This window comes from Rhipicephalus microplus, chromosome 1, assembly GCF_043290135.1.
Source record: "Rhipicephalus microplus isolate Deutch F79 chromosome 1, USDA_Rmic, whole genome shotgun sequence".
Classification (NCBI taxonomy): domain Eukaryota; kingdom Metazoa; phylum Arthropoda; class Arachnida; order Ixodida; family Ixodidae; genus Rhipicephalus; species Rhipicephalus microplus.
The window spans coordinates 261,431,145-261,450,713 of record NC_134700.1 but is presented as its reverse complement, the minus strand read 5'-3'; the positions used below and the strand labels follow the sequence as shown (position 1 = coordinate 261,450,713).

Genomic DNA, 19,569 nt, shown 5'->3' with positions numbered 1-19,569 from the left:
GAGCACGTACTCCAAACCAGGCTCTGCCAGTACCTAGAAGGCAAGAATCTCTTGCCTGCTTGCATGTTTGGATTTCGCCCTGGACTTTCCACACAGGACGTTTTCCTACAACTAAAACATCACATTCTTGACTCTCAAACCTGCGATACCAGAGCTATCTTAGGAGTAGATCTAACAAAGGCATTTGACAACGTTGCGCACTCAGCTATTCTAGAGAACCTTATAACCCTGGGAGTCGGCGTAAAGATGTACAACTACGTCCGCGACTTCCTCAGCCACCGCACAGCAACACTTACCTTTGGCGATCACAGCCTGCCAGGCATCACGCTTGGAGCCCGTGGTACGCCCCAGGGAGCAGTCCTCTCACCTATTCTTTTTAACATAGCACTTCTACATCTGCCCCAAAAACTGGGTCAGATCCCCGACATCCACTTCAGCTTCTATGCCGACGACATCACCGTCTGGGCAAACCGTGGTAGTGACGCCGAAATAGAAGAACACTTACAGTTGGCACTAACCACCATCGACACATATGTTCGAGAACGTGGCCTTACCTGCTCCCCTTCCAAATCAGAGCTCTTTCTTTACCGACCGAAGCAGCATGCTTCAGCCATTCCCCCTATCTCTCTCACGCTAGGTGCCCACCCCATCCCACTTGTCTCAAAAATTCGGGTGCTAGGGCTAGTACTCTACTCACATGGCGCACATGGAGAAGTCATCAGGACTCTCCAAACACATGCTCAGCAGACCATTCGGCTGATTCGTCGCATAGCGAACCGTCGGGCTGGCCTACGCGAGCGAAACACGCTTCGCCTCACCCAGGCTTACATCGTCAGCCGCACCACGTATGCCCTCCCATACCTACCTCTCCGACAAAAAGAGAGAGACCGCATTAACGCGCTTCTACGAAGTTGCACAAAAACAGCTCTACGCCTTCCCCCAAGCACATCCAATGACAGACTCTTCAAACTTGGTGTACATAATACATTTGAGGAACTCGCTGAAGCCACCTTTACGGCACAAATATGTCGTCTGTCTAATTCGGTGAGTGGCCGCGCTCTTTTGACCCAATTAGACTTATCCCCAATAACAGAATCACCTGGAAGGGTCCCTCTTTCTTCTAACCTCCGCTCTCACCTAAACGTACCGCCCATTCCCAAGAACATGCATCCTGTGCGCGACGAGAAACGCAGAAAGGCAAGGGCCCGGGCCCTCCAGAGACAATATGGCGAGGACCAGAATGTAGTCTACGTTGACGCAGCGGAATATGCGTCAAGATCCCGCATGGCCCTTGCGGTGGCTGACAATCAGGCAAATCTCCTAACTTCTTGCTCAATTATCACAAATTCCTCCACAGAGGCAGAAGAGGCAGCCATCGCGCTTGCTCTCATCTCCACACCTGCCACCACTATCATTAGCGACTCGAAATCAGCTATTCTTAACTACGCCAATGGCCTGATATCATGTAGCGCTGCTCGCTTGCTACGCTTCTGGCAGCCTCAGTGCTCCACAACCCTGATCTGGACGCCAGCACATGCCGGCCTCCTTGGCAACGAGGAGGCTCATTCTCTAGCCCGAGGTCTCACATTCCGGGCAGGAGAAATGGAGCCCCCTCCACAGGTCGAGGAGCGCTTGCTCTCTTTTCGTGATATTCTATCGTATTACCGGGAACAACGAAGAATATACGCACCCCCAGCCCCATCCCTAAACATAGCGCAGGCCACACATTGGCGACGCCTACAAACTCGAACTGCTCCATATCCCGTATTACTAAACGCCCGTTACCCAGACCATTTCCCCTCTTCATGCAAACTTTGCGACAAACCAGGAGACTTCCTCCACATCCTCCTCACATGTCCCACCTTCCCACATCCCCCACCTCCGGCTGTGGCAGTGTCATACTGGGAGACCATCATGACCAGCACTTCTGCGTTCGATCAGCGCCGGATCATCTCGTGCGCCATGAAGAGGATCGCACTTCAAGGGCTTTCCTTTGCTTTGTAAGGGTGCCTCCTCACTGCGAGGGTGCACCCACGTGCCATGAGGGGGCTCGGCCCCCACGCTACACAGTGGCAATAAATGTTTCTACCACCCACCGGTGCGCCTGCAGTTGGTTGCGCAAGCACCTTTTACACTAGAGGGAAATCTGGCGCTGGTGTCTGTATGGCCGCTACGACGTATGATACTTCAGCCAGCATGGGAATGATGGGGTAGCGCGTGGATTTGCTTGTAAGCTTTCGTTCTTTTGGTTCCGTGGGACATGCAGCTGCTCCGACGTAAGACGAAGTTCAGCTAAAGTTCAGCAGTCCCTTTTTACCGCTTTGTTCCTGTTTAGGCTGACCGAGTTTCGCATCAAACCATTCTTTTATCCCAAATAAATGTCAAGACACAACAATAAATACAAAGCCACAAGTGGGTGCGATGCCGCAAGCACGAAGGCGAATCCCAACGTTACTTAGCATAAGCATAACTAACGTTGTGCAAATGCGTGCACCACGGTGGCTGAACGATCGAAGTGCCAGACTTTCCCCTGGGGGTAAATATTGTAGCGAACTCTCTGCTCTGTGTCGCTGGCGTCTTTCGTCACAACCTCGACCGCGCGTGCATGGCACGACCTGCGTTCGATCGTGGTTCGACCTGCGTTCGACCCGACGCGGGAAGCCGTTGCGTTGCTGTTTCATAAATCTCGGCGGCGTGCATCATCGGCCCGGTCGTCGGTGCACACCGAGTGTGCCCTCGGGCGAGTTCCGATTGCCGAGGTCGTCGATGCGCTCGAGCCGCGTCCCGCGAGGCGGATTGTATTTGCATCCCGGTTTTGTGCCACGCGCGTCTTCCATGCTCGACGAGTTTCGGCGTGTCGTCATTAGGCCGGCCCGTAATCGGCAGGGAAACGTTATTCGCGCCGCTAACGAATGCCGCCGTCGTTTTTCTTTCATTATTTGTTCTCGTTTTTTTTGTGTCTCTCTCCCCTCTGTGTTTTCCTCTAACCTTGACACCATCGGATGCTGCGCGACATCATTGCCTTTCCGGCCTCGGGTTTTCACTCCATCGCTGGAGCTGTGTCCTGGACTTGTTACGTCGTCATCATCATGATCATCTTCATCAGGTTTCACGACGATGTCTGCCGTAATGATGTAGTGGTTTCGGGGTTTAAAACTGGAACAACTAGGAAATGCCCAGCATTTCTCTCTCTCTCTCTCTCTTTTAGCTAAGCGAGTGCGTTTTCCGCTACTTCTTTTGCAGCACGCTGGCGTATATTGTGCACCGAGAATGTGACATTTTGGTCTAGAAAGGCAAAGTTCGATTTTCGTCTTTCCTATTAACCGCTGTTGTCTTGGGAAGCGAAGCGCTTGGGCCGTGCATGGGGCCGTGTGCAATGAATAGTCGCAGAGAGAGAGAGAGAGAGAGAGAGAGAGGTAGAGAGACGAAAAAAAAAAATTAATGCTCGAGTAGTGGAAGGAACATTGCCATGTGACGTGAATATTCGTTTGCGCAGCCGGCACTTTGCCACACGGTGAGGGCACGTTGCCGTCGGGATCTGCTAGCTTCTGTTCCTTCGTCTATATATGTTTTGTTTTTGCACCCTTTACCCGTCCGTACTACGCGTAGTCTTGACTTCCCCTACCACCGCGCACTTTCACTTTGCTTTCCTGCATCTTTCACTTTCTTTAAGCTTCGACTTTTTTTGTATATGTCTTTTTTTCCTCACCGCGGCGAAACGACGTTTCCACGTGCCGTGACGATGTCTTGAAGCGGTGGCGGCGAGATGTCATTTTCTTTTCGCATCGTCGTGTGGCTCCGCGGTTGCTGTTTTTCCTTTTATTTCTTTTTTCCTCCTTTTTTTTTTGTCGCTGTCGGATACATCCTGTACGTCAGGTGTGCGTTGTAATGGCCATTTCGTTTCCCGCTCTGTAGCGCCGTGTTGGCAGGTAGAATCAACGTTGCTAACGTTTGGTAGAACGTCGAGAGCATTTGTTATAGATTTGCATTTGAAGTCATGCTTTGATTGCTTGACCAGCCGCAGTGGGCCTGGCGTTTCTGAACGCGAGGATGAGAGTTTAATCTCACCCCTCCCCCCCTTGACATTTTCCTGCTCTCTCCTCTCTGCCAATTTGGTAGGGCTTTGCAGCCCCCCCCCCCCCCCCCTTCTCAGTTTTAATAAAGGAGGTGCTCCCTTCTCTCTCGAAAATACTTTTCGCTACGCTCCGGGGCTTTGGCAGGGGCTGTGGTAACAGAGCTTCAATCTCAAGAGTTTCGAAACTCACCGTAGGCCCCACGTATCAAAATCCGAACTCGCAGTTGGCCGAACTTGCGGGGTTCGACTGATTGTTGCGCATTCTGTTGGCCAAAAAAATAACTGACAAACGCTCGCGACAACGCGAGCGCTGCGGGCGTCGTGGAGCTACTTGCGAGAAGCACACGCAGGGGGGAAGGGGGTGATTTTGTATTTCGTATTGCTGCTGCAAGATGGCACGACGATCTGCAGGTCTCCACAGAATCGGACATGGGAATGTACGGGTTTGTCAACGCAGTTTCGCAACTGGTATGATTGAAAAACTCTGAGGGTATTGGCTGAACGAAAGCCTCCGTGATTAAGACACGTTTCTCGAGTTTTCCCGCTAGGGGAAGGGCGCATGCGTCATGGAATTGACAGAAAAAAAAAAAAAACGATTATCAGTCGTTGCATCAGTGTTTGGATGGGGGCAAAATGCAAGATCATTGGTGTTGTTATAAGTTAGGCACATCTTAAATAACCCCATTTAGTAAAAATTGCTAATATTCATTTCCTATGTTACATTGAATTTAGAAGCTTTTGTCTGATCAAGAAAGATGTTCAATAAACACAATTAAATTAGCAAGGTAGCCATAATCATCATCATAATCATTATCATCATATTAAGGTTTACTCCAGGACGCAGATCTCTTTCAATGATTGCAGTTTACCCTATCTTATATTCTTCCTAAGATGGATAAAAAATGCTGTTTTCTAAAACAAAACATGCAGTGTTCTTGTGCAAAAGCTTTGTATGTTTGATTTCTTATGAGTCATAGGCAGGTAAGATTTATGATGTTAGCTTCAAAATTTTCAGGGCCAATTTTTTTTTTACTATGTTGCAAAGCTAAACAGCCATTTGCTTTTTGTATTTTGTACTGTTCTGAACTACATTACCATAGCAGTAAAGGAAAAAAAAATACTCTTTTAGATATTAAGACATGGCACCAAAGATGATGTCACGCTCCGAAATTTGCTCCCATCTTTGGCAACTGAAGCATTTGCGCTTCTAGCACAGTATGGGTTTCCTTATTACAGGGGAGTAAATCTCTTGCATTATCTTTCCTGTCCTTGTCACTGATTGTACAGCTCCCTGTATGAGTAATGACAATGAAAGGAGGACGCAACTGTTGATTTTTCCTTATCAACCATCGTACTTTTCTTAAAGCTGCTTGTTTTGTCCCTGTTGTTTTCGCTCCAATGTCTGTGTTTCTTGTGCTGCAGTGTCTCGTAATTATGGATCAACATGCTCAACTCGTCCCTTTAATCTTGCTGAATTAAGGTGTAGCGGGCATTTCACTAATGTACTTGTAGTAAGCATGGGTTGGGGTAGTGTTTAAAATGCACATTTCAGGCACAGGTGCCCCTTTCCTTGTGGCACATTGAGGAGTTCATTAAGAAGGGAAGCCTGGCTAGTGAATGAGAAGGTGATGCAAATGTGGTCCGATTATGCTCCTACATTATACTCTTGAGAGTAACGTTCAAGTCTCATTTTTTGCCCTTAGAAAATTACTGAACCTAAATAAATGCTTACTTTTGTTGTAGGTAAGCATTTATGCTAATCTAATTTTGTTCAAGTACGTCATTTTGATTTTTTGTAGCTTTACTGTTTCTTTGCTGTTATTTACTGATTGCTGGGTACTATTAAATATGCTTGTAAGTTCAATATTATTGTAGAGATGTAGGTTAAAAGAGGTGGGACACTGCCTGAGTGCATCAGTAAACACACCTTTAATAGGTAATGTGTGAGAGCCTGAGATTTAGAGCGATGTATTTATTGTCACCCCTGCTGTTCATTATTATTCCTCATGGGGGTGTTGCTTATCTGCACCAGTAGTGGGCTTCATGAATGCAAAGAATGCCAATAATGAGAAAAAATGTGTGGGTGGTATAAGATGACTTGGGAGCGAAACATATTTGAGATGAAAAGTGCGACGCAGCTATTTTGAACTTTGTTATATTACTTGAAAGGGCATGCTTTGCGAACAGGTTGCAACATTTGATGTTTGCCGAGACCTGGACTCTGTTATCTTGCTAGTATGTGTGCTCTAAGAAGTTGCTTTGTGCTAATGGTTCCGGTTGTCTTTGTTTATTGCTTTACGGCTTGCTGGTCGAGTGGGGAGCACATCAACTTTATGGTGCATTAATGCTTATTTACTTCTGAAGTATACTTTCTTTGGAGGCAGCCCTTGGTATCATTTAGTTGCTGGAATTTTCCAAAACATTTTGCATTTAATGTCTTGTGAAGCCTATACGTTACAAAGTTTTTTGTAATGTGTCCTTGTCATTAACATTTTCACGTTGTGGTGGGCATGAGATTGACACTTGTCACAGCAATTATAATAAAGTATGTCATCAAGTTCATTAAATAGGTGGAAGTAGAGCTTCATTGCTGTGGCATGTTAAATTGGCAGTAATGCATTGCACTTCATCCTTTTTTAAAATTTTTTACTGCTTTCTTACTATTGGTTGATGGTACCCACCTATCTTGTTCTAGTCTGCATATTTGATTATGTGTGTTTAATTTATTGTCACATTCTTGATGCTTTACTCTGTGGGTTTGAGTGGTAGAGCATGTAAAACAGACCCTCAGCAAATGGGAATCTGTTAAATGAAACTGCGGCGGAAATGGAACAGCTGTCTCTGAAATTATTAGTTATGTACTTGTAGTCTACACTGCTAGTTATCTCTCAATAAATGGAACTCCTGCTAAATGGAACATTTTTTCCTGGTTCCTTCAGCTTCTGGGCAATACAATGCAATTGTATTCATGGGACTAAAACTGAAGGAATGCACCTTCACTGAGTGCTGGCAGTTTAGAATTTAGATCGTCTTTTTATTCCATTATTTCGTTCTTGAAAAAAAGGAGGATTTTTTGCTTTTTTGTGAGACAACTAACGAGTTATGCGTGTGGGTGCATCAGCTGTGCCATAGGAAAATGTTCATCCTGCAACAGAATCCGTGCATTTGCACCGCTGGTTTTTGTAACAGCTTTCTTTAGGTTACAGGTTAAGGTTCTGCTTGTTGGCTTGAGGCATGCTCGCCCTTGGTACCGGTAGATGAAAGTGTGAGGGGGCACAAAGAATTGGAGTGAGGAGCTGCCAGAATGGAGAGCTGTAACAGCTGTTTGTGAGATCTGTCAGAAGCTAGCAAGTGGCAACCCAGAGGCAAAAGAGAGGGGTGAAAGGGAGGTCGCAATGAAAAGCCAAAGACAGTGACAGCTTGTTAGAAACAAGCCTGTCTGGCCAGCTGTTACGGCAGTGACGTGGTTTGGGTACGGTTGATTATATTTTTTTGAATGATTAGCAATCGGCCATGGAAAAATTCGCAGTGAAAAAGTAAGGCTTTTTTGTTTCTTTTCTCACCAAACAGCACAACGTGCAGCTGGTATATTCAGTAGCAAAGATAATTTGCATTCTTGTAGATCACAGCGCAGTTCTCAACATGCAAAAGTTCACAAGATTCATGTTTTTTTCTTTTTTGGTCTGGTGGTGCGACAGATTGCTTCTGTCAGTCAGTTTGTGAAGCATTTGTTTTGCTTATCTGGGCTGTCCTTTGTCTTCTTATCATTTTTCCTGATGAAGGGCCTAGTGCTGATCTTATCTTATGGTGTAGTTGCTGTTGGCCGTGACTCTTATAAAACACGTGCCTTTGTTGCATCTACAGATGTGTCTCCATGCCTTTGGTGTGGTGCATGCGTTTGGTGACAGCTACATTCAATGGTATCCAGGCATTTGTGTTATGTCTTCAGTGACTAAACCATGCTAACTTTGTGCATCAGGGCCCTGAAGAGGACAATGATCACTGATATGGGATTGGCATAAGAAACTGAGATTTCATTAATTTTTTTGTAAGCTGATATATGTTATTGTTCCTTAAAGCTTACATATGGGAATCTGTGCAATGCAACATTGAAGCAGCAAAGTGCGCAACAATGTTTCTAAACACTGGGGAAGATCTGTTGGACTGCCTGAAATTTGCTCGAGACTTCACAAATATTGTGTGCAGTTTTCTTGCTATGCCCAAAAAGCTAAGCAAATGCCTTATTCACAACATTTAGTCTGGTATACTTCTGTACGTTCTGCCGTATGAAGTGCATGATCCTGCAGGCTGTAATGTAATCAGAGCTTGACACTGAGTTGGGCTAGTTGGATGCTAGGGGGTGTGTCTAAATATGAAATATCAACAGACAGGATAGTTATCGAGAATTTTCTATTTAAATTGATGTGGTTGGATAGAACTAGCAACAAAGATTGAAAAAAAAAGATCAATACTTAATTTCGAATAGTGCAAACTTGATCTGCATATGCAGCTTATGTGACGGTGTGATCAAGAGGGTTTGAACAATGGAAGCTGCCGGAGCCAACGTTTCCACACGGTGATTGTTATCAAAGCATAGGCTCCATGAATCTCTTAGTGGGACCAATGTTGGATCACCTGTAGCCTCCATTTAGTTGCGTAGAACTTTTGTCTTGTGAGGTTTTTAAGCGTGGACTCTATACTGTCTTTCTGCAGACGCCTTGAGGAAGAGTTGCAAGGCCACGTACGGGGCTCTGCCCACAGAGAGGTCTGTAAGGACGCAGGCAAGAGCTGCTCCCACTGCAGTTCAACGTTCAATCTTCTCTTCAATCGAAAACTGGTGTGTCGGGAGTGCGGCCTCTTTGTGTGTCGGGACTGCGCCACGTATGACTCTCGAGACCGGGGATGGTACTGCCGCCTCTGTGAACAGCAGAGGTAAGCACTTCTGTCTTCACACGTGTCTTACCAAGACAAGAGAAAAAAAAAATTAAATAAAAAATTACAGGAATAAGCTATATATAAAAAATTGAATTGGAATAGCTTAAAGCGCACTGCAATGCTTTTAAAAATTATCGTCAGATGGCTTCATTGAAAAAGCTTTTTTTTTCCATCAACTGACTGCCACAAAAATTTGTGGAATTGGTCAAGCACGACCGTAGTTACAGGGAGCTGTCCCAGACTTGCTCCCACACTTGCCACAAAGTGCTTTTTCTTCGTTTGTCCTTGCGAGCACGCTGACAGCTACACAGGGTGGGGAATGAATGACTACGGGGAAAGAAGATGCATCCCTTGGTCAGCATGCATTATGACCTTCAGCACTTCCTTTTTTTTTCTTGTAATGTGCTACTTACTTTCAGTGTGATTCACGAGATGGCATACGTGGGGGCGTTTCATGGCAGCCACGCTAGCTCTGCAACTTACGACGCTCGAATCAGCCAATGACTGTGGACATTGGGTTTATGACGCGGTGATTTGATTTTATGGCATCAATTGTTACGAAAAGAGAGATCGACTTCTAGCTTATTTGGAGAAGTAATTGTAAATTCTAGGTTGTGTATTGCGCTATAATGTTTGGCTCGCGTATTCTGTCCATGTCAAAAAAGCGTTGCAGGGTTCCTTTAAGAGGGACTTTAAAGAGAAAAATGTCTTTTTCTGTATAACTGAAGTACCTTTTCACAAGAATGAAAGCACATTCCTTGCTGCAAAAAGACTCTCGGTAAGAGAGAAAATGCATAAAATGAATGTGCACGTGGCAACGCCACATTGAACTTCCTGCATAAGCTGCTGTGACATCACTTTTTGACGTCATCTTCCATGGCCTAACAGGTCTTAATGAAAGACGTCGACTTTTGGGGGCCAAAGATTCAAACTGTCAGCTTTCACCAAATTTTATTGAGCCATTGTGACAAAAACATGAAAAACACTTTGCAATTCATGACATTATGCTGGTTGAGTTTTGGTGCATGATGAAACTTTTCATTTCGGATTTTCTCATATATTAGGGTGTTCTTGCTCCAAATGTCCCAATCGTGGCACTCGACAAAAGTCAGTTTTCCTTAAAAAATCTGAGAAAGTTACACACATATAGACAATGGCTCTACAGTACTATCCTAAAATAATCAGTGGCAAAAATTTTTTGGGCACGAGAGCACCTTTTGAACTTCACGAAATGTTCTAAAAAAAATCAGGTACAAAAAAAAATTGCTATGATTCGACCAATCGTGGCATTATTTCAATACAGGCTTCGTGTTTTTTGGGCGTCATGATTTAATTATGAGACAGTTCTTTATATTATCTTTACACCTTTTTACTTCTTAGCTCGCACATAAAGTTGAGTAAATTGTAGTGTTGATGGGAATTTTACTGCAAAATATTGATACGTGTATGGAACTGTCGCCCCGACACAGCTGAATCGGCACCCAAATGAATAAGACGACAACGTGGTTGTTGTGGGTTGGACTCTCGAGCTTCTCCCGTTGGCCTGCATGACTGTGCGCTCTTTAAACCGTTAGCAAGACCAGCTCTCAGTGAATAAATCTTCCGCGTAACATGTTTTGGTGGAAGGTGCGGGGTTTTCACACAACCCGGTTCTGGAACTCTGCAGTGGACGCCAGCTTTGTCCAGCCGCGATGCCTGAAACTGGCACTCAGGCTTCGCCATCTGCGCCGGCTCCATCACCTGCGATTCCCCCCATCTTCTTGACCTTGGCACGTTTTCCGGGACGAACAGCACGGACGTCGAAGAATGGCTCGCATTATTCGAGCGCGTCAGCAAGCACTACAGGTGGGATGAAACGCTTATGCTGGCAAATATTCTATTCTACCTACAAGGTACGGCACGCGCCTGGTATGAGATGCATGAAGAGGAATCAACCAGCTGGGACACATGCAAGCAAAAGCTTCGCGATTTGTTTGGTCGGTCAGTTGCTCGTCAGATGGCAGCCAGGCAGGAACTCGCGTCGCGTGTTCAATCATCGCAGGAGTCGCACGTCACGTACTTCCAAGACGTACTGGCACTGTGCCGGAAGACTGAAAAAAACATGTCCGAGGCGGACAAGATCAGCAATGTGTTGAAAGGCATTGCTGATGATGCTTTCAACATACTAATGTGCAAGAACTGCACCACTGTCGACTCCATCGTATCTGAATGCCGACGATTTGAACAAGCTAAAAGCAGGCGAATAACCCACCACATCGCGAGACTACCAAACACTGCTGCGACTTGGTCTTGCAAGGATTCTGCAGCACCCCGTTCACTTGTGCCTCCTGCCACTATCACAAGGATTGTTCGCCAGGAGCTGGAAGCCATGGCACCTGCTTCTTATCAGCCCCCTACGCAAGACAACTGGGCAACAGTCTCGCTTATTCAAGCCGTCGTACGTCAGGAGTTTGCTAACCTGGGCGTCCAGGTTCCCTGCCCGCCAGACTTATGCCGCAGCCCATGAGCACTCCCGTCCACAACGCTGACCACCACTCTGCTCCACTTGTCGCTGCGGTAGCTTCGACTCCTCGGTTTCCACCACGCTACTGAAATCCATCTGAGTGGCACACGCACGATGATAGACTCATCTGCTTTTCTTGCTCTCGAGTTGGGCACATCTCCCGCCATTGCCTCAACAGGTGGTATTTCCGGCCAAGCTTTCCTAATGTCGACCGCCGTCAGGACCGTGGACACTATTCGCAACCCGGTTTTCCAGATGACCATATTCAGGACCCTTCAGCTCGCCGTTCATCTCCACGCTCCGAACCGTCCTACGCTGACGTCGCCGCCCAAAGAAACTGGTCTAGCCGCTCGCCCTCACCTCAGGGTCGGCCGTCACGCTCCCCTCAACGCCGCCGCTCTCCGTCACCAACTTATTCTGGCCATTCCCCGGGAAACTGACAAGTGCATCTCCTGGAGGTGGCGCTGTGTTGACGACTTGGAACGAAAACCCTCAACCGGCTACAAATTCAAGACGCAATTTACTTTGGGTGTTCGTTGATGGCCACGCCGTTATTGCTCTAATTGACACTGGTGCCCAAGTAACTGTTATGAGTTCCACACTTCGATCTCGCCTGAAAAAGGTTCTCACACCGGCTATATTCTCTACTGTTCGAGTTGCCAACGGAAGTCGAACATCGGTGCTTGGTATGTGCAATGCCTGCATTACTGTTGCTGGCCACCACATTTCCGTTCTCTTTGCAGTCCTCGATGCTTGCCCACACGACGTCATCCTTGGAATTGACTTCTTAACCGCCCACTCCGCCCTCATTGATTGTTCTACCGGTATCTCACGGCTCGAATTGCCTTTGTGCTCCGATTTTACTCCTCCAAGTCGCACTCGGCTACGATCCGTGGAGTCTCTATGGCTGCGGCCCCAGGCTGCTATGTACATTCCTCTGTCGCCCTTCCCGTCCGTTCCTGATGGTGACTATCTGGTGGCTCCCCTCATCGATTTGATCCTTACGCACCACATCACACTACCACATACTATAGTGGTTGTTGCTAACAACATGGTGCTACTTCCAGTTCTGAACTTCTCTACGTCGACCCAAGTTCTTCCCCAAGGCATCACTTTAGCCGATCTTTCCATCCTTGATGAACGTTCGATTTGTTCTTTTACCCCTGATACTAAGACCATGGCGAAACTTGCCACCACGTCGCAATATAAGGCGTTCCTCGACAAAATGATATCCAGCGACCTCTTACCTTCCCAAGTTGCGGCGCTCCGGGGTGTTCTATTTTCTTACCTGGATATCTTTGACGTCGATGACCGTCCCCTGAGCCGCACAAGTGCCGTAACCCACCGCATCAACACCGGCGACGCCAGTCCACTCCACAAACGCCCTTATCACGTGTCACATGCTGAGCGCCAAGTTATACAGACGGAGGTCGAGAAAATGCTGAGTAAGGACATCATTGAGCCTTCATCGAGTCCTTGGGTATCCCCTGTGGTCTGGGTAAAAAGAAGGATAACACCTGGCGCTTTTGCGTCGACTATCGCCACCTGAATCGGATCACCAAGAAGGATGTTTATTCTTTACCCTGGATCGATGATGCGCTCGACTGCCTCCACGGGGCCAACTATTTCTCGTCCCTTGACCTTTGATCCGGATACTGGCAAATTTCGATCGACGACTGCGACCGCGAGAAGACAGCATTCATCACACACGACGGCCTTTACCAATTCAAGGTCATGCCTTTTGGGTTGTGCAATGCCCCGGCTACTTTTGAACGTATTATGGACTCTCTTCTTCACGGTTTCAAATGGTCGACCTGCCTTTGCTATCTGGATGATGTAATCGTTTTCTCGCCCTCCTTCGAAAGCCTCCTGTCTCGTCTCTCGGCAATTCTTGACGTTTTTCGTTGCGCTGGTCTCCAACTGAATTCGTCGAAATGCTCATTTGGACGCCGGCAGATTAAACTACTCGGCCACCTTGTTGACGCCACTGGTGTTCAAACCGACCCTGACAAAGTCCGTGCAGTCCGAGAATTCCCGGTTCCGCGTTCCACACAAGAAGTTTGCAGTTTTATCGGGCTCTGCTCATACTTCCGCCGCTTTGTCTTCAACTTCGCGAATTTTGCTAGGCCCCTCACGGATCTCCTCAAAAAGAATGTGGCCTTTTCTTGGGTAAGGAACCAAGAACATTTCTTCGCGCCGCTAATTACCGCCCTCACATCACCACCTGTGTTGGCTCATTTTGATCCAGCGGCTCGAACAGAGCTTCGCACCGATGCAAGCGGCCATGGCATTGGTGCTATACTCTCTCAGATACAGAATGGCACCAACCGTGTGATAGCCCACGCTAGCCACCTTTTGTGGCAAGCAGAACAAAATTATTCCATCACTGAGTTGGAACGCTTAGCCCTCGTTTGGGCTATTGCGAAATTCCATCCGTACTTATACGAACGTCCGTTTGCAGTCATCACGGACCATCATGCGCTTTGCTGGCTGTCGACGCTTAAGGACCGTACAGGAAGACTCGGCCGATGGGCACTTCGATTACAGGAGTACACATTCTCAGTTGTTTACAAAACTGGAAAGCTGCACAGCGATGCTGACTGCTTATCCCGGCACCCCGTTGATCCACCTAGCTCCACTGATTTGGAATCCAATGCCTGCGTTTTAGCCATCACTGACTTTCTGAACGTGGCCGACGAACAGTGCCGAGATCCATCGCTGCTCACCATCATTGACCGCCTTCAATCGCGTTATGATGACCCTTCTTTTAGCAGATACCTGCTTCAAGACAACATTTTGTACTGCCGCAACTTAGACCTCGACGGCGTGGAACTTTACTCGTCGAACCGCATCACCTGCGAAAGGATGTTCTGCGACAATTTCACGACGCTCCAACTTCTTGACATCTAGGAGTCTCCAGAACTTACGACCGCATTCGAAGACGAGTATTCTGGAAGGGTCTGTACCGCTCTGTTCGCCGTTACGTCGCATCTTGCGACCTCTGCCAGCGCCAAAGGAAGCCTACGACTCCCCCTGCCGGTCTTCTTCAACCTATTGAAGTTCCAGCCGAGCCATTTTATCGAGTGGGGTTGGACTTGCTAGGTCCCTTTCCTACTTCTACAACTGGAAATAAATGGATTGCAGTGGCCACAGAATGAATTGCAGTGGCCACAGACTATGCCACTCGGTATGCAATCACTCGAGCGCTACCAACTAGCTGCGCAACCAACATTGCCGACTTCCTGCTGTACGACATTATTCTCCAGCATGGCGCTCCGTCTCACCTGCTCACAGACCGTGGTCGCTACTTTCTATCTCGTGTGGTTGATGATCTACTCGGATCTTGTGCTTCCTGTCACAACTTCACCACATCTTACCACCCTCAGACTAACAGCCTTACGGAGCGCCTAAACCGCACATTGACAGACATGCTTTCTATGTACGTATCCCTTGACCGCACTGATTGGGACATAACTCTTCCGTTCGTAACGTTCCCCTATAACTCGTCGCGTCATGAAACAACAAGCTACTCCCCTTTTTATCTACTCTTCGAACGTCATCCTTTACTGCCCTTCGACACACTGCTTTCATCAGACCACCCATCCTCCACTTCGTACGCTCAGGATGCGATCACCCGTGCCCTCATGGTACGTGCGGTAGCGCACGCTCGGTTATCGTCGTCGCAGACAGCACAGAAGTCCCTTTATAACTGTTGACATAGAGATGCCGTTTTTTCTGCGGGATCTCTTGTTCTCTTGTGGCTCCCATCTCGACGTGTTGGCCTCTGCGAGAAACTACTATCGCGATACGCTGGGCCCTACCGAGTCATTCGTCAGGTCACACCTGTGACCTACGAGATTGCCGCTACCACAAACTCATCAGCTGCTGCACCCAGAACGGAAGTAGTCCACGTTTCTCGTTTCAAGTCCTACAACGCCGACTCGCTCATTTAACAGGCACCAAGACGGTGCCTTACGGGCCGGGGTGATGATACGTGCATGGAACTGTCGCCCCGGCACAGCTGAATCGGCACCCAAATGAAGAAGACGACAACGTGGTTGTTGTGGGTTGGACTCTCGAGCTTCCCCCGTTGGCCTGCATGACTGTGCGCTCTTTAAGTCGTTAGCAAGACCAGCTCTCGGTGAATAAATCTTCCCCGTAACATCGATCAATTGATTATCAATCAATTGAATGAAATATTTCAATTAAGTGTACCATCTCCTAAACATTTCTTTGCCTGTGTGCAACACAAAGGCTCTAAAATAAAATCCTGAACTTGGAAAAATTGCTGCTTTTGCTTATTTATGTTGGGACATCTGCAGCACCCAAAGGTGGTCCAAGAATATGTAAGTAGGAAAGCGGATACAGGGCTAAAGAGCAACAAAACTACGAGAAAAATCAAGTAATAATAGGACCAAAAAGCTGATTGCATTACAAGGTAAATGTACTAGCTTAGAACGAATAATTGTAGCTCCTGGTCACCGAATCAGATATGAGCGATGCCCTTTGTATTGTACACTTGAAAATTGCAGTGTTTAGGTAAGTTACGTTCTGTAGCATGAAAATTGCTGTGTTGCTGCAGGAGCCACTTCGCATAGTTGCTCTCGCTTCTAATTTATTAGAAGGCTTTCTCTTGGCGGCTTCTTCTGTAGCACAAGAGCTAGCCACTGCTGATTGTCCCCTCCCTCATCAATTCCGACAGTTGTTATGCCACCATTCCTTGGATGCTCAGAACATTAATATACATTCTGGAAATTCAATGGCTACACGTGGTGCTTGCTTTTTAGAGTATTTAGGTATAGGCCTCGTGTTGCAGTTTTATACTTGACAATGTAGGGTGCTTTACGACTTACAGCCACCTCTTCTATGTGTTGTCAAAAAAGGCACGAGCCATCCTTGAAGATAGAATTAAACACTCCGTGACAGGTTGCTGTACACTTTGACTGCGCAGCTGCTGCAAAAGGTCTTGAAGCTGTTTGCTTTGAGCCGTTGGAACAGTATGGCTGACTGTTATGCATGATGAATCATTGCAGTGGCATTATTATGAAACCGCCATATGATTTGCCTTGTTCCATCAGTCACAGTAGCATGACCTGTGGCCTTACTGGGGTGTTTTGCCAAGTTTCTACTTTGAGAATTGTGAAATGAGCATTTGGAAATGAAAGATGACTTCGTCTCCTGCAGGAGCCTGCGTGCACAGTCCTGCGAGTGGTTTTACGAAAACGTAAAGGTCAAATTTAACCATTTTGGAAGTACCAAGGTTCTCCTGTCCCTGTATGGCCCAAAGAAAACAGGCAAGTTTATAATTTTCAGTATTGCAAGGCAGTCTTTTCCCAGTTTATGTGCTTTGGTGCTAGCATGTTAATTGCCATTTTGAGGATTGATCATATTGGCATGGCTTTTTTAAGGACTCTTATTCAATGTTTGTGCCATGAGATCTTGCATTTTTCAAAAAGACATGGTACTTCCTGTGCAGCTGGCAGCACAAAATGAGGTAAAAGGGTGGGCTTCACTTTGACTTGCATTAAAAGAATATCAATAAATGTCTCTTGCTGCCCTACTTTTCTTCAATCTGTTTTCATCTACAGTAGGCTCGTTAAACGAAACCTAAGTGATCGGGAAATGGGTGTTTCATTTAGACGGAGTTCTTTTTACCGAGAGATGAGTAGGCATGTAGAACTCAAATATGAAGTTATTCTCATTAGGGTCAGTCGTGTTATTTAAGTTGCAATTATGCTTAGAGATTTCCATTTACTGAAAGTCTACTCTACTTCTCGAGTTTTCAATAATTTATGCCATACATAAGCAAGTGCACATTTATTTCTAGTGTCTAAACAGTTTCACGATCACAATATGTGCTTTGTTTTTCATGTACATTTTATCATTGAAAGTTTCTGCTTGCCTCCAGGCAATCAAGCATTCCATGATGGAAACTCATTGAATTTCAGATTTGAAAGTGTAGTTCATGATGTTTTATCATTAGTTGATTCAAACTCTTGCACTGGTGTTCTTTTATTTGATGCCCCCTGCAGATAAGGCATCTGATTTAGAAGCTACAGAGCAAGAGGAATCCGATGTTCAACAGCATGTGGAATCTGTAATTGAGAGCCTCCTGGGCGAATCGCTAGATTCTGCCTCTGTGAGTCGTCTCTACAGGCACCCTCTTTGTGAGTCTCTTTCCAAACTACCATGAGATATTAGTGTGTGTGTGCGTGCGTGCATTGGTGTGCATGTGTATTGTACTATTTTGTTTGTGTTCTACCTGATTTTCTTATATATAGAGCATGCTTTTAGGCTTATGTTCAGTGTTTAAAAATTTTCAAGCTCCTATGGTAGATTCGCTAATTTTTATCTGTTGACTGAATCGCTACGTCAAGAAATCAGGACATCCAACTAACAGATTGACTAATTAAACTCTTTAGTTCAATTATGGTACATGTTGCAGTTCATGCATTGTAGCTTGTGAATTTGCCAGTCATACAAAATTGGAATTAACTTTGATAATGCCCGTGTTTTTCAGGTGCACCATTAAACATTTGCTAAAAATGTGTCATTTTTCCTTCACATGTTGTAAGTCAAACACTAAATCAGTATAGACTGATAAATTATTCTTTGAGAACTCAATTGGTTATTAATGTAGTTGTCATAGGTACATCGGTATTAATCTTTGAGAACTGAATTGGTTATTTAGTTGTCATAGATTCATAGGTTGATTACCAGACAAGAAAAGTAGGGTCTAAGTTTCATTTTTGAATATCAGTGGAAACTTTAGCACCTGTATACAAGAGTGGTAACATTGTTTCTAATGTATTTTTATGTATTGGCCTAACTTGATCAAATGTTCTTAAACTTGGTATGTTGTATGTTGTTTTAAAGTGCAATGTTAGAAATTGATGTTCGGAATTGAGAAAGATTAAAAAGATACTGTTCGAACATAAAAACGTCAGAGTGATTTGTTCTAGAAACCTCAAGGAAATGTTGTCGCCTGTGTTTTTTTTTTGCGCATTTTCTCACGGGACAAGCACTTTCTCATTTAAGGAGGGCTGCTTTCTTATTGGCAAATGATAATTTGCTAATGTGTGGAAAAATAACTTTTCTAGTTTTATGTCCTGTACACTGAGAAAATAAATTTCTCAAAAGTCTGGCCCCTTTGTGGTGGTCTAGTGGCTAAGGTACTCGGCTGCTGACTCGCAGGTTGTGGGATCGAATCCCGGCTGCGGTGGCTGCATTTCCGATGGAGGCGGAAATGTTGTAGGCCCGTGAACTCAGATTGGGGTGCACGTTAAAGAACCCTAGGTGGTCGAAATTTCTAGAGCCCTCCACTACGGCGTCTCTCATAATGATGTGATGGTTTTGGGATGTTAAACCCTTTATATAAATCAATCAATCAATCTCAAAAATCACGTCATCCTGAAGATTTGTTTGATCTGAATACATCTGATTAAATTGCAGACTATGATGTATTAAATAAAACCATAACTAGTGCAACCAACCTTATTATTTTCCTCATTCCATGTATTTGATATGGGCCACTTGCAACTTTAGTAAATTCTGTAGTTTCTAAAAAAATATCCGTAAAAAAAAAGAACACATAATAATTTATATCATATGTTGTGTATTTTTTGCTTTTTTTTGCAGATGAAAAGACCTTCACTGATCACAAAGAAAAGCTCTTGGAGGGTGTTTCTCAATTCACAAGAGCCCTTCTCATTGCATTGCAAGGTAAGCATGGGGCCTTTTTTTATACTATTTTCTTTAGCTTTTTGTTTGTTCTTTATATGTGTTTTAGCATTTAATTACAACTTCTAACTAGGACTGCTGCATGCTGCAGTAAGGCTTTGGTTTGGGTGTTTACGCATATAGTACCTGGCTGATCTGCAGCGAAACTGTAATATTGTGTCAGGTTCTGTCGATAATCACATTTCTCGGTGCTATGCCTTCCCAGTTCCATTTGTACTAAATTAGAGGTGTGCGCTATCTGATGAGATGCCTCTCTCACATTTCATTCAAATGGAACTTTCAAACGGCGGTCCCATGTGTCATCACTAAATTGAAA

At 45.6% G+C, this 19,569-nt stretch overlaps 1 protein-coding gene across 10 annotated transcripts in view; it reads left to right on the top strand.

The window, feature by feature from the left end:
• The window catches only part of LOC119186953 (uncharacterized), a 114,852-nt gene that overhangs the window by 55,242 nt on the left and 40,041 nt on the right, over positions 1–19,569 (top strand). For all 10 annotated transcript variants that reach the window (XM_075894060.1, XM_075894030.1, XM_075894050.1 and 7 more), the window contains 4 exons: positions 8,789–9,007; positions 16,698–16,807; positions 17,546–17,680; positions 19,152–19,235. In XM_075894060.1, the coding sequence (XP_075750175.1) occupies positions 8,789–9,007; positions 16,698–16,807; positions 17,546–17,680; positions 19,152–19,235 (548 nt within the window). The remainder of the gene's footprint in view (positions 1–8,788; positions 9,008–16,697; positions 16,808–17,545; positions 17,681–19,151; positions 19,236–19,569) is intronic.